At 26.0% G+C, this 16,958-nt stretch overlaps 1 protein-coding gene across 1 annotated transcript in view; it reads left to right on the plus strand.

Annotated features, from left to right (window-relative positions):
- LOC107476098 (uncharacterized) overlaps positions 1 to 10,626 on the plus strand; it is an 18,922-nt gene extending 8,296 nt beyond the window's left edge. The window contains exons 2-3 of the mRNA XM_016095845.3: positions 9,468 to 9,616; positions 9,854 to 10,626. Coding sequence (XP_015951331.2) covers positions 9,468 to 9,616; positions 9,854 to 10,509 — 805 coding nt within the window. The 3' untranslated portion in view covers positions 10,510 to 10,626. The remainder of the gene's footprint in view (positions 1 to 9,467; positions 9,617 to 9,853) is intronic.
- Positions 10,627 to 16,958: the final 6,332 nt, after the last annotated feature.

Genomic DNA, 16,958 nt, shown 5'->3' on the forward strand with positions numbered 1-16,958 from the left:
TAATATAAAAGTTAAATATATTAATATAAAAAATACAATGATTTTTTTAAATAAATATAGAGATTACTATATAAAAAATAATTTGAAAGATATAAAGACTTGACGAGGGTATGATATTAAATTAGTTAAGTAAAAAATATTAGTAAATTAAACAATTAAGACATAAATCCATCACATAATAAAAAATAATACATACAAATCTATTAAACACATATCTCGTATATAATAAGTATAGTTTCTTAAAATTTGGGAGGGAGTTGAGGCCACTACTTGGCCCCCTCTAGGTCCGTCCCGGGCTATAAGTACATAATGAAAAATTAAATTTCAATAGTAACACTATAAAAATTATTGTCTAAAACTATCTAATAGAATAATTTTAAAGTATAGCAAATTTTGACAATAATTTTTATATGTATTATAAATTAAGTATTCTTAAGAAACGGTTCTTATGTGTATTTTTGTATAATTATTTTTACAATATTAAAAAATTATTACTTAAAAATAAATGATTATAATAGCCATAAAATTATCATTTAAAATAGTCAAAGAAAATAATTTTATTTTGTTGTTATAAATAATAAAAAATTAAATTTTAACAATAGCACTATAAAAAAATTATTGTCTAAAATCATCTAATAAAAGAATGATTTTAACGCATTACAAATTTTGATATTGTTAAAGATCATATTTATTGGAGTGAACATTTCACGGTCAGGATCCATTCTCCTTCAACTGTTTTATCGTATATATTTTAACATTATTTTTCGACAAATCAAATCCAAAAGATTCAAGTTCTTTCAACAATTTGAATATATAAAATACATATTTTATAAATAATTACGATGGAATAAAATTTGATAAGAGATATTAAATAAAATTTTAAATAAAATTATTGAGATTGATTTAAAAAAATTGAATGTACATAAAATCTTACGATAGGAATTATTTTATTCATTTTCACAGATAGCGCGAATTGTTCTTGTGTAGATAAACTTTTGAGGTATATATATCTCGGCTTAGAGGAAATTAAATTTGTCTCTTTATCTCCAAAAAATGTATACACAGATAGCGCGAATTGTTCTTTTGTAGATGAACTTTTGAGATATATATATCTCGGCTTAGAGGAAATTAAATTTGTCTCTTTATCTCCAAAAAATGTATACTTTGGCAAAAAAAATACGAAGGGTGGGTACCTGCAAAAGACATTCCGACGCTCAAGTCAGTAATTGTTTAAGCAAAGATGGAGCTAGATGAAATATTATAAGGGAAAAAAATATTTACATAATAAAATAAGACCAAAATAAGATTTTAATAGAGATTAAACTGAAATTTACATATAATTTACATGTAAAAATTAAAATTAGGGGTCATTGCCCCTTTGTCACTATGTGGTTCTGCCACTGTGTTTAAGAGGTATAAAGATTCTATTATTATAGAATGTTAAACTTGAAATAGAACATATCATGTATGTATGTGTTTTGAGATGTAGATCAGAAATTGGTATTTTTTATAGACATGTTGATGTTATAACCTTTGGTCATTAAATTAAAATAATAGTTATTAAGATCATTCGTTATAAACTTAGAATGAAAATAAATAGAGTCGAGTTATAACTCATAATATATAATAAATAATAGTTATTAAAATCTTCCGTTAAAAACTTAAAATAAAAATAAATGGAGTCGAGTTATTATAACTCATAATATATAATAAAAACCGAACTTTGATGAATTAATATTTATTATAGTAAACATTGCCTGTCAGGATCCATGTTCTCCTTCAATTTTTCCACCCCATAAATTTTAACACTATTTTTCAACCAAGTTAGATCATCAAATCCAAAATATTCAAATTCCTTTCACAAATTCTGAATTATGATCATGAATTTGTTCAACAATGAAAGAGAAAGGAGAATCATTATGAGTTTATTAATATTTTTACAATACAAACTCATATTCAAGGGATTAATTAACAACTAATAAGTCTTTCAAGTTTTTCTTTCATAACCTTTCATGATCAAGTGAAGTTCATATGTTATCTATTAAGGGTCTCATTTGAATCTCGGTTGTAACATATAGAAAAATTATATGCTCAAATAAAAATATATATTAAAAATAAATAAATATAGAAAAGTTTAAACACTCAACAAGATTAGTTTAACTGAATGACAATAATATGATATGACAAATTATCATATTAATTTAAAAAAAAAGTTACAAAAAAAACCAAATTAGAAAAAAGAGAGAGAAGAGAGAGGCATATATATGTAAAAGATCAGAGAAGGAGTAAATATTCATGTAGGATCCAAATAACTGATTTCACACTAAAGTAATTAATCACTTAGATACAAAATTAATAGCCAAGATTTTTAATTAAAGACATTCTACACAAAAGTGAAACCAACCTAGCTATGTAGGTCTTCAATATCCCAACACATCATTTAAGTCTCTTTCTTCAAAACCTTCTTCAGCTTTAACCAATTCTTCTCTTGCCACTTTAAGATCAACTTCAAGAGCTGCCACATTCTCCTTCATTTTTTTCACATGCATAGTTCTCTCCTTATGATTCCTCATGCCCAAAGCACACTTAACATGAGGCTCCAACCAAGCCAAATCATCAAATCCGAAAGCAATGACTTCTTTCCATAAAACTTGAAGTTCCTTGCAACCTTCATCATTCATATCCTTCACCTTCTTAGTCTTAAGAAAATGTAACACTCTTCCCAATGCAATGAATCCCCACTTGGTGAACATAGAACTATGATTTTTGTTCTTATGACATTCAATGACTGATGGATGCTTATGACAAGCTTCCTCTGCCAATTGAACAAAACCCTTTTCCTTTGTGTTCTCAAAATCTTCATAAACATGAAAACATGATTTTGAGGAATCATCAATAATAGTGTTACTAGTTCCATCATCTAACTGTTTATGATGATGTGGTGATTCCTTCACCAAAAATTCGGCAACAATGATTAAATTATCATTAAAAGTAAGTTCTAGTGGATTCAAAGACGTCCTCCAACTGAAAACACAACTTCCACGACGAGTATCTTCAGTGAATCTTACTTGTCCATCTTGCATAGTAAAAAGAAAAATTTGACTAAATTAAAAATTGAGAGCTAATAGTAAAAGAATCTTAAATCTTAATCTTCAATCTTAAATCTTAATCTTCATGCTTATTTAATTTTATTTTATTTTATTCAATTTCAAATTATATTTGAAACGAAATTCTATTGTGTTGATTAATTCAGAGAACTTAAACATAAAAAACATAGATACCTATTGCTATTGATTTTACGAGTGTGTCAACCCTCTAATTAACAAATGAGAACTTAAAATTTATAGTGATACTGTGTCCTTGAATCCAATCAACAACATCCAAGATAAAATCCATAAGGCGGTTCTCATCTATAGCCACAGAAATGCTCCTAAAAGTAATTTCAAAATTATAAAAAAATTGTCAAAATATATCAATGGACACATACAAATAATATAATGTTTTATATAACTTTGAAATGGGTATTCATAACTATTTTGAGTGTACCATGTATAGCCACCAAAAACAAACTGGTACTTATCAAACTCCACCAGCACGGAGAAATTATTGTTGATGGTCCATGTGAATTTCTCAAACTTCTCACTCATTGTTTGATGATTTTCCATAATTCTTACAAAATAACTGAAATATTATCATACAAGAGTAGTAGGTAAGTGAAATCTTAGCGACTTTGATTTTCATATAATAATTCTTACATTTTATATTTTTGAAAATAAGAAATTAGGAAACTAAAGTTATATATTACCAGATCAGAGTATGGAGGAATTACGTACCAGGTTGAAATAAAGGCAAAGTGCAAGGGCATAGAGAAAGAAGAAGGATATTGACAAAGTTCAAATTCATACTTATATGGTGAGTTCTATGGTAGTATAGAATTAAGTGGTTAAAGTTGGCTAAAGTTTGACCGACTAATATTATAATAACATGTGGTAAAGAGAATCTTTTTATTGAGCAAATCAATGTTGAGTACAGTAAATGAGAGTAGGTTACTGCAAGGATATTTGGGAGATTTTCCCAACCAATAACTATTTTTCTGTTACATAGGCATAGTATAGATGGATGAAAACATGAATGAAAATTTTGGTTGGGTGTTTAAAAAAAATGAATATGGTATTTTAAAATGCAATCTCATTTAATAGATACTATTGTATTGTATTATATATAAAATTTCATTCTTATCTTTAAAAAGGATAAGTATTTTCTCTTCTAGAAAGAAATATTCGTGTGAAGTTTGTAAAAATATAAACATACTTTCCTAATAGTCACAAAAAAAACCTTTTTAATAAATCTTTGTTCAGGAATAAATTTATTTAAGTCACTTATGATTTATGTTAATTTTTTTATTAAGTAATTTGCTCTCTTGGTTTATTATAAAATTGAAAAATCTTTTGAAATATGAAATTTAACCGTATTAAATTACTTTATTAAGGATTAATTTGAAATAGATTGAAATGACTTTGTACTATTAATTCAATTCAATTTCAATAAGATTAAATATTTATTTGGGTAAATTTTTAAAATAATTTTTTTTAAAGATTTTTTAAAATAATTTGATATTTGAATATTTTATATAAAAATAATTTTTTATTTATCAATTATGTTTAAAAATATAAAGTACTTATTTATGTATTTAATATGTTAAAAGTATTTTTTTAAGTAAAAATATTTTTTACCGAAAATAAAGAGAGTCAAACTTATAACTTTTTACAATTTTTTATATAAACATGAAGACACTTAAGACATTTGAACTATAGTTTTTTGGCAAAAAAATATATATTATGATAAAAAAAATGTAAATCTTAATAATGAGAAACGCTTAGATTCAATTGAAAATTTATTCAAGTGCCATTGTTGACATAACAGATATGCAATTAGGCAATTAGGGGTGTGTGAATTATTAAAACAAGTTTAAAATACACCAACTTTACTAACAATTTATATTTCTATTGATTCATAAAAATAAAATAAAAAATAACAAAAACTATTAACTCATTATTCGTAATTTTATTTCATCAATGTTAGAAATTTTTCACTAAATGATTCCGTTATATATTTTATATTTTATTTTACGACGGACAATTTATTATATAATAAAATTATAAATAAAAAATAATATAAATACATTCATAACGATAATTAATTAATTATATATTTATTTAATAAAGAAGAAAATATCCTTTGTAAGCTATATAATTGCATTTATAAATATGATTTAATAGTGAAAACAATGACATACATTTCTAATTAATTTCTAAGATAAATGACATCTCTTTTTTTTATAATGTCCTATTCATCTTAATTTATATTGCATTTTTAAAAATTATATTTATTTATTTTCTAATATTTTTAGATATCCAACTATTTTTCTATTTCATATTTGGTCCGTCCAAATTAAGATTGATATAACAAAAATGTATTTTTGGCCAGAAAAATTCCTAAATATCCTTGTAATAATTTACTTATTAGTTATTGTAGTTGTGCTGTAACATTACAAATAGAAAAATTTTTCTTTCACATGTCATTACGAGATTGGCCGGTTAAATTTAGCCATCCTTAATTACAGAATTCCAAAGATTCACATTCTTGAGTTATATTGGTACGTTGGAGTCGATGCCTAATCTAATTAATTGCACAGTAATCACTCTTTATTTTTAGGTTGAACATGCATTGGAAAATAAAAATAAAAACTCAAATCAAACATGCCTTATTTTTTAAGAATCACAAGCATAAACGACTGAGTACCAGAATTAAATATTTTGTATTATTATTAGTTTTATGAATTTGATTGTTATTATTACATAATTTGAATTTAGTATATGATTTTGCAGAGGGTACATATGAAATCGGCAGTGGAAAACATGATGGCTCTTGTTTGGCATCGTTTATAACTTTAACTGAGTTTCATGATCCTAACAAAGAATTTCTTGTGAACGATATATGTACTATCGAGGCTGAAGTTTGTGTTGAGAATGATGGTCATCGATATCCTAATGATAATCACATAATGCTTTTGGTTACAAAGAAATAACAACAACAACTTAGTGGACTTCAAAAGTTTATGAAAAGTACGAAAAAATTTTGTTTAACTATTGGAGGAAGCGTGTTCTAAACATCGTGAACTTGTCAGAGGAGTGAAAAAGAGGAATTGGAGTGAAAATTTTACTGAAAGATGGTTTACGGCTTTGGAAAGAGTTCTACATTTTTTAAAGAGTAATAAAGAAGTAAAGGACATGGATGATGATACTTACGAGGAGCTTCAGGATTTGTGGGAGCAACTTAATTCTTTTGAATTTGATGATTTCACTTTATTGGAAAATGGTGTTAAAAAATATATGATGGAAAAAATGAAGAAAAATGCGCGTAGATCCTGTTATTGCTTCTTGCGACTATAATATTTTCTAATCGACTAGCTTAATTTAAGTGTGATTAAATTGTGATGGTAGCGTCTTTTCCAATTCAGTACAGTTGGTTTTAGTTGTCTTGCACAATCATAAAAAAAACTGGGTGGTCTTTTCCAATTCAGTATAGCTGGTTTTGGTTGTCTTGCACTATCATGAAAAAAACCGAGTGGTTGGAAGTGCTGGAATGGTCTCGAAAACAAGTGTAACGTGATTTAACTTAGGCTCTTTGTTTCTTTTTTTTTTTTTCAGCACAAAAAAAAAATTAAGTGTGATTAGTATGTTTGGCTTAAATGTTTTGGACTTCATTCATATGTTTGACTTTATTTAAATGTTATGGTTATTTCGTATTTAGAATAACTAATGATGTGATGTTAGTTTAATAGATCTCTAATAAATTTATATTGATATACATTAAATTAATTTATTTATATTTTTATGTGTTTGTTAAAGAAAAAGAAAGAAAAAACTAAATAAAGTAAAAAGAAGATAAAAAAAATAAAAACTCACCCTGTCTTGAAAACTGCGGCTCGCACGATTTTTAAGGTTCTTTTAATACTTTTATTTATTATTTATTTATTTAAAATGATCAGAACTATTTATATTATCAATGGCTTAGATTGCGATACTTTTCTCTTTAAAGTAAATGAACAACTTCAGAGAAGCCAAATCCTATGAAAATTAAGTAGTTCTGGTTACTCATCGTTTATAACTTCAACTGAGTTTCATGATCTAATAAAGAATTTCTTATGCTATCGTGGCTGAAGCTTGTGTTGAGAATGATGGCCATCAACATCATACTAATGATAATTGCATAATTCCTTTGATTACAAGAACTAACAACAACAATTTAGTGGATTTCAAGGGTTTATGCAAAGTAAGAAAATATTTTGTTCTAACTATTGGCCTAGAGGAAGCGTATTCTAAGCATCTTAAACTTATTGAAGGAGTAAAAAGAAGAAATTGAAGTGAAAAATTTACTGAAAAGTCATTCATGACTTTAGGAAGAGTTTTTCATTTTCTAAAGAGTCATAAAGATGTAAAGGACATTAATGATGATGCTGTTAAGGAACTTCATAATTTGTGGGAGGAATTTGAATTTTTGAATTTGATAATCTGACTTGGTTGAAAAATAATGTTAAAATCTATACGATAAAAAGGTTGAAGAAGAACGTGGATCTTGATCGGTAAAATGTTAACTCCATAAATATGAGTTTTAATAATGTCAAAATTTGTAATGCTTTAAAATCGTTTTTTTATTAGATGATTTTAGACAATAATTTTTTATAATATTACTGTTAAAGTTTAATTTTTTATTATTTATAGAAATAAAATAAAACTGTTCTCTTTGATTAATTTAAAGAACGATTTTATAACTGTTACAATTATTTGTTTTTAAGCAACGATTTTTTAATGTTGTTTAAATAATTATACAAAAGATACACATAAAAATCATTTCCTAAAAATACTTAATTTATAGTACATATAAAAAACGTTGTCAAAATATGCTATACTTTAAAACCATTTTATTAGATAGTCTTAGACAACAGTTTTTATAATATTATTATTGAAGTTCAATTTTTTATTACGTTACAACAACAAATAAAACTATTTTTTTTACTATTTTAAAAAATAATTTTATAATCATTATAACAATTTTTTTATCAAGCAATAATTTTTTAATATTATTTAAATAATTATACAAATAAAAAGATACAATGATTTTTAATTCGTTGTCCAAATTAATAACAAAGCTATAACGGCATAAAACTGTTACCGCAAATTATATCATTATGATATTGATATTTGATGTTAGTAAACCGTAAATGCAAATAGTCAATGAGTTATAATTCAAATAATATAGCCTCTTCATACTTACCTAAGAGATCGCAGGATCGACTCTCCTTATCTTTGGTAAAAAAAAAAAATAGTAAATGCAGATATCTTTGTTTAGTTACATTTCGGGATAAATTATTAAAATGGTACTATTTTGTGGACAAAATATTTAAAAAAAATTATAAATAACAAAAAATTTTTTTAAAAATTTTAAAGTGACAAAAAGATACAAAATTACATTTTTATAAGTAAAATAATTTTCTAATTGAAATATAATTTGTACATTTAAATCAAATTTTTGTATAAATATTTTGAATAATTTTAGAAAATTCATGCAAAATTTGATCTCTAAACTTCTCATTTTTTTTAAATTTCGGTTATTTAAAAAAATTATAAAAAAAAAGACTAGAGTAAAATTATCAAATTTTAAAATAAAAATATTTTATTTTTAACTATATTTATAAAAATTATATCAAAATTCAATATTTAAAATCTTTTTGAAAATACATTTCTAAATCTAGTTAATTTTATCATATATATTTTTAAATTTTTTTAGATATATATTATCCAATTTATTTCCACCTCTCCTTTTGTATTTCATGTCAATTTAAATATACTCTTAACATTTTCCAATGCATGTTCAACCTAAAAATAGTGCAACCAATTAGATTAGACATCGATCCTAACGTATCATCATAACTCAAGAATGAATCTTTGGATTCCTGTGATTTCGTCCTCTGTTATTTATATATAAAAGTATGAAAATGAACATCGTCAATATCCTTCTTCTTTCTCTGTGTCCTTGCACTTTGCCTTTATTTCAACCTGGTACGTAATTCTTCCATACTCTGATCTGATAATATATAACTTTAGTTTCCTAATTTCTTATTTTCTAATATATAAAATGTAAGAATTATTATATGAAAAATCAAAATCAGCCAGGATTTCACTTACCTACTACTGTTGTATGATAATATTTCAGTTATTTTGTAAGAATTATGGAAAATCATCAAACAATGAGTGAGAAGTTTGAGAAATTCACATATGGCTATACATGGTACACTCAAAATAGTTATGAATACCCATTTCAAAGTTATATAAAAACATTATATTATTTGTATGTGCCTATTGATATATTTTGACAATTTTTTATAATTTTGGAATTACTTTTAGGAGCATTTCTGTGGGTATAGATGAAAATCGCTTTATGGTCTTTATCTTGGAAGTTGTTGATTGGATTCAAGGACACAGCATCACTACAAATTTCAAGTTCTCATTTGTTAATCAGAGGGTTGGCACACTCGTAAAATCAATAGCAACAGGTATCTATGCTTTTTATTAGAAGAATGGTTCACAATTGAACTAATCTTGTTTAAGTTCTCTTAGTTTTTTTTTGTGACTTTAAGTTCTCTGAGTTAATCAACACAATAGAATTTCGTCACAAATATAATTTGAAATTGAATAAAATAAAATAAAGTTAAATAAGTACGAAGATTAAGATTTAAGATTCTTTTACTATTAGCTCCCAATTTTTAATTTAGTCAAATTTTTCTTTCAAGATGGACAGGTAAGATTCACTGAAGATACTCATCGTGGAAGTTGTGTTTTCAGTTGGAGGACGTCTTTGGATCCATTAGAACTTACTTTTAATGATAATTTGGTCATTGTTGCCGAATTCTTCATGAAGGAATCACCACATCATCATAAACAATTAGATGATGGAACTAGTAACACTATTATTGATGATTCCTCAAAACCATGTTTTCATGTTTATGAAGATTTTGAGAACACAAAGGAAAAGGGTTTTGTTCAATTGGCAGAGGAAGCTTGCCGCAAGCATCCATCAGTCATTGAATGTCATAAGAACAAAAATCATAGTTCTATGTTCACCAAATGGGGATTCATGGCATTGGGAAGAGTGTTACATTTTCTTAAGACTAAGAAGGTGAAGGATATGAATGATGAAGCTTGCAAGGAACTACAAGTTTTATGGAAAGAAGTCAATGCTTTCGGATTTGATGATTTGGCTTGGTTGGAGCCTCATGTTAAGTGTGCTTTGGGCATGAGGAATTATAAGGAGAGAACTATGCATGTGAAAAAAATGAAGGAGAATGTGGCAGCTCTTGAAGTTGATCTTAAAGTGGCAAGAGAAGAATTGGTTAAAGCTGAAGAAGGTTTTGAAGAAAGGGACTTAAATGATGTGTTGGGATATTGAAGACCTACACAGCTAGGTTGGTTTCACTTTTGTGTAGAATGTTTTTAATTAAAAATATTGGTTATTAATTTTCTATCTAAGTGATTAATTACTTTAGTGTCAAATGAGTTATTTGGATCCTAAATGAATATTTACTCCTTCTCTGATCTTTTACATATATATGCCTCTATCTTTTTTCTAATTTGTTTTTTTTGTAATTTTTTTTAAAATTAATATGATAATTTTTCATATTATATTATTGTCGATTCAACTAAACTAATCTTGTTGAGTGTCTAAACTTTTCTATATTTATTCATTTTTAATATTTTCATTTGAGCATATAATTTTTCTATATGTTACAATCGAGATTCAAACGAGACCTTTAATAGATGACATATGAACTTCACTTAATCGTGAAAGGTTATGAAAGAAAAACTTAAAAGACTTATTAGTGGTTAATTAATCCCTTGAATATGAGTTTGTATTTTTAAAATATTAATAAACTCATAATGATTCCTCTTTTTCTTTTATTGTTGAACAAATTCATGATCACAATTCAGAATTTGTGGGAGGAACTTGAATATTTTGGATTCGATGATCTAACTTGGTTGAAAAATAGTATTAAGATTTATGGGATGGAAAAGTTGAAGAAAAACATGGATCCTGACACGGGAAATGTTTACTACAATAAATATTAATCCATCAAATTTCAGTTTTTGACGTATATTATGAGTTATAACTCGATTCTATTTATCTTCATTCTAAGTTTGTAATGGACATTGAACAAAGTGATAACATCTGTGTTATGTGTAGTAAGAAAATTAAAACCGTACAACATCTGTTTGTTACATGTGAGTTTGTTTGACACGTGTGGTGCGTATGGATAAGTTATGTGGGTCTTCTGTGGAGCATCCGAGGCTCCATAAAAAAATATTTTGAGAGCTGGAGAATGATGAATTTGAGAAAAGATGTGCAGAAAATATGGTTACTGGGATTCTTCTCAGTTATATAGACCATCTGACTATGTAAAAATGTGGTCATTTTCCAGAACAAGACAGCAAAAGTGGAAGATTGTGTTGCTAAAACGTTTTGTGGCTTTAGAGAGTGGTGCAAGAGGTAACTCATGTTGTTGATGGCTATGTCGAAAATAACATAGGAGTTGCAAAACTTTATTTAATACTTTCTTGTATGCTCCACTGAATGTGTTGAGCTCATTTTTCATTCAAAAAAAAAAGTTTGTAACGGAGGATCTTAATAATCATTTTTTATTTTATATTATGAGTTATAACTCGACTCTATTTATCTTCATTTTAAATTTGTAACGGACGATTTTAATAACCATTATTTTAATTTAGTGACCAAAGGTTATACCATCAATTCTATGTCTATAAAAAACACCAATTTCTGATCTATATCTCAATTTTTGTTCTAAATCTCAAAACACACACATACATGATATGTTCTATTTCATGTTTAACATTCTATAATAATAGAATCTTTATACCCCTTAAACACAGTGGCGGAACCACATAGTGGCAAAGGGGGCAATGACCCCCTAATTTTAATTTTTACATGTAAATTATATGTAAATTTCAGTTTAAACTCTATTAAAATTTTATTTTAGTCTTATTTTATTATGTAAATATTTTTTGCCCCTTATAATATTTCATCTAGCTCTATCCTTGCTTAAACAATTACTGACTTGAGCGTCGGAGTGTCTTTTGCAGGTACGCACCCTTTGTGTTTTTTTTTGCCAAAGTATACATTCTTTGGAGATGAAGAGACAAATTCAATTTCCTCTAAATCGAGATATATATACCTCAGAAATTCATCTACATAAAAATAATTGGCGCTACCTGTGGAAATGAATAAAATAATTTCTATCGTAAGATTTTATGTACATTCAATTTTTTAAATCAATCTCAACAATTTTATTTAAAATTTTATTTAATACCTCTTATCAAATTTTATTCTATCGTAATTATTTATAAAATATGTATTTTATATATTCAAATGGTTGGAAGAACTTGAATCTTTTGGATTTGATGATCTGACTTGATTAAAAAATAATGTTAAAATATATACGGTAAAACAGTTGAAGGAGAACGTGGATACTGACCGTGAAATATTCACTCCAATAAATATGACCTTTGACAATATCAAAATTTGTAATGCGTTAAAATCATTTTCTTATTAGATGATTTTAGATAATAATTTTTTTATAGCGCTATTGTTAAAATTTAATTTTTTATTATTTATAACAATAAAATAAAATTATTTTCTTTGACTATTTTAAATGATAATTTTATGGCTATTATAATCATTTATTTTTAAGTAATAATTTTTTAATATTGTAAAAATAATTATACAAAAATACACATAAGAACCGTTTCTTAAGAATACTTAATTTATAATACATATAAAAATTATTGTCAAAATTTGCTATACTTTAAAATTATTCTATTAGATAGTTTTAGACAATAATTTTTATAGTGTTACTATTGAAATTTAATTTTTCATTATGTACTTATAGCCCGGGACGGACCTAGAGGGGGCCAAGTAGTGGCCTCAACTCCCTCCCAAATTTTAAGAAACTATACTTATTATATACGAGATATGTGTTTAATAGATTTGTATGTATTATTTTTTATTATGTGATGGATTTATGTCTTAATTGTTTAATTTACTAATATTTTTTACTTAACTAATTTAATATCATACCCTCGTCAAGTCTTTATATCTTTCAAATTATTTTTTATATAGTAATCTCTATATTTATTTAAAAAAATCATTGTATTTTTTATATTAATATATTTAACTTTTATATTATTATATTAATATTGACTTATGTAATTATATTTTGGTAATCACATGATATATTTTAGATATTATTTTTTTATAAAAAATATTCATTTTTCTTCTAAATTTACATTGTTAAAAGAAAAAATTTTATAAAGATATCTTATATATTGTATTCTATAAAGGTACGATGTCTTTCAAATAATTAATAATTAATAATTTATTTTCAAATTTTTTAAAATTTTTAAAAGAATTAATTTTAATTAATAAAATATGTGATAATTTTTAACAGCAACAAATAAAACTGTTTTATTTGACTATTTTAAAAAATGATTTTATAATTATACAATAATATTTTTTTATCAACCAATAATTTTTTAATATTGCCAATGAATTATAGTTAAAATAGCATAATCTTTTTATACTTATCTAAGGGATTAGGTGTTTGAATTTCTCTATCTTTAGTAAATTTTTTTTCTAATGTTATTTAAATAATTATAAAAATTAAAAGATACAATAATTTTCAAATTGTTAATAATAACAAGGACATGAGATTATGTCATTATCATATATTGATATTTGATATTAGTAAACAGTAAATATAAATGCCTTTGTTTAGTTACATTTTTGAGTAAATTATTAAAATGGTACTAAAAGATTCGTGGACAAAATATTTTTAAAAAATTACAGATGACAAAAATATAAAAAATTACATTTTTATAGGTAAAAATTTTTTTTATTTGAAATATGATTTGTACATTTCAATCAAATTTTTGTATAAATATTTTGAATAATTTTAAAAAATTCATGTAAAATTTAATCTCTAAACTTCTCATTTTTTAATTTCATTTATTTACAATATAAAATTACAAAAACAAAATTAAAGTAAAATAATCAAATTTTAAAATAAAAATATTATATTTTTAATTATATTTATAAAGATCATATCAAAATTCAATATTTAAAATCTTTTGAAAATACATTTCTAAATCTAGTTAATTTTATCATAATTTTAAATTTTTTTTGGATATACATTATCCAATTTATTTTTGTCTATTTCATGTCTGGTAAACATAATTCAAATAGACGTATGACTCTTAACATTATTATTGTTAACATTTTCCAATGCATGTTCAACCAAAAAAGAGAGTGATTACTGTGCAACGAATTAGATTAACGCATCGATACCAATGTACCATCATAACTCAAGAATGACCCTTTTGGACTCGTTTGATTTCGTCCTCCGTTTTATATAAGTATGAATCTGAATATGAATTTCAATATTCATCTATTTTCTGTTTCCTTGCACTCTACCTTTATTTCAACTTGGTACGTTTTTCCTTCATACTCTGTTAATAAATAACATTAATTTCCTAATTTCTTATTCTTGTAAGGGTTTACTTAATCTTGTATAAATTAAGGTTGCTAGTAATAGAAAATTTTAGATAATTTATTTTAATAAATATACAATAAATGCATTGAAATTAAAATTTAAATTTTGTATTATTTTCTATAAAAATATTTTTAATTGGTAATTTTATCGTGTGCACTAAAGACGTATATTAGTTAAACCCTTCTTATAAAAATAAAATGTCCAAGTGTATGTTGACCATTTTATAAAAATCAAAGTCCCGAAGATTTCACTAACCTACTACTATTTTATAAAAATATTTCAGTTGTTCTGTAACAATTATTGGAAGGCTGTGGAAATGTTGAATCATGAAACCATGAATGAGGAGTTTGAGAAATTCACATGGACCATCAACAATTTCTCCAAGCTGGAGACTGAGGCGGAATATTTTATTGTTGGTTGCTACACATGGTACTCTCAAAATAATTATGAATACCCATTTCAATGTTATATAAAAACACTATATTATTATATTATTGTGTATGTGCCCAGTGATAAATTTTGATCATTTTTATAATTTTGGAATTACTTTTAGGCGTATTATTGTGTATATAGATGAGGACCTTGTGGGCATTTGCTTGAATTTTGTTGATTATTCTCTTGATTTGATTCAAGGACACAACGTCACTGCAAATTTTAAGTTGTCTCTTGTTAATCAGAGAATTAACACACTCACAAAATCAATAGGTATCTATGCTTTTTATTAGAATAATGGTTCATAATTGAACTAAGCCTTGTTTAATTTATGAGTTAATCAACACAATAGAATTTCGTCTCAAATATAATTTGAAATTGAATAAAATAAAATAAAAAATAATAATTACGTAGATTAAGATTTAAGATTGTTTTACTATTAGCTTCCAATTTTAAATTAGTAAATTTATTTTAACATTTATAAAAATTTATAATACGTGTATATGGTTGCAGCATTGGCTCGTTACATTTGATGAATACAACTTAATACATTTATTATGATATATATGTAGTTTTTTTTGTTAATAATATATTTCATCAAATAAGTGTTGACATATACAATTCAATAGAGATGCTGATGATGCAGCATATATTTTCATTTGGAAAATGTCTTCGGCTCAAATAAAGAGTTTAATTTTGGATGATACTTTTATAATTGTTGCGGAATTCTCCATCAATGAGGAATCGTCACATCATCGGAACCAATTAGATCATGGAGCTGGGAGAACTACTGTTGTGGATTCCCTACTAAAATCATGTTTTCATGATTATGAAGATTTAGTGAAGAACACAACGGAAAAGGGTTTTATTCAATTGGTAGAGGAAGCTTTGTCAAAAGCATCCATCACTCATTGAATGTCATAAGAAAAACGATCATAGTTCTATGTTCACCAAGTGGGGATTCATGGCATTGGGAAGAGTGTTACATTTTCTTAAGACTAAGAAGGTAAAGGATATGAATGATGAAGCTTGCAAGGAACTACAAGTTTTATGGAAAGAAGTAAAGGCTTTTGGATTTGATGATTTGGCTTGGCAGTAACTTGCTTCTCTGTATTGCCCTTGCTCGGCCCTGTTGCTTCAGGTGCTTCTCCAAATTTCTTCTTCTAGGTGCTTGGGTTTCACCGTTTCACTTTTGTTCAGGTAGGGGTCATAGCTTCTGCTTCCTTTTAATTTTCTGAATAATCTTCTGAAACTCTAGGATGAGAATTCAAATGTTGCTGGCTGTGAAATGTAATTAGTGTTAAGTAATGATCGAATTAGGTGCTGATTGATGATTTTGGGGCTCATACTTTGTTTTGCTGGCTGTTCTAGACAAAGCAAACGAGGTTCCTAAAAACAATTCTAGATTCTAAAACTTGGGCATAGACCCAAAACTAACTTACTTTAGTATAATCTGTTGTGGCTTCTAGAACTTCAAGAAGTGTGTCTCTAGTTCCTTAGTTGTCCAAGTTAGTGTCTAGTACAGACCTCATAGTCCTTGTGTTAGTCCTACAATCAAGTATAGATGTTAGGCCATGAACTCAGACCTCAAGGCCCTTCAAGTGTTGCAGATTCTCCCTTGTCACAGCCTTTAGGCCTGAAGCAGGTGGTAACTGTAGAGAAATTTTATTTTATCAAATTCCTGCGGCAGCAACAGCCAAGTAGTGGATACTAAGATCGAGTTCGGACCTGGTTTATGAGTTATGAAAGTATTCATGAATGTGCATGAGGGTTGCTGCAGTTGCAGGAAGCATTAGGCTGCATTAGGAGTAATTGTAGGTTAGGATTCCCTTTTTCCATCTGAAAC

The sequence above is a fragment of the Arachis duranensis genome, chromosome 2 (genome assembly GCF_000817695.3).
Source record: "Arachis duranensis cultivar V14167 chromosome 2, aradu.V14167.gnm2.J7QH, whole genome shotgun sequence".
NCBI classification, from domain to species: domain Eukaryota; kingdom Viridiplantae; phylum Streptophyta; class Magnoliopsida; order Fabales; family Fabaceae; genus Arachis; species Arachis duranensis.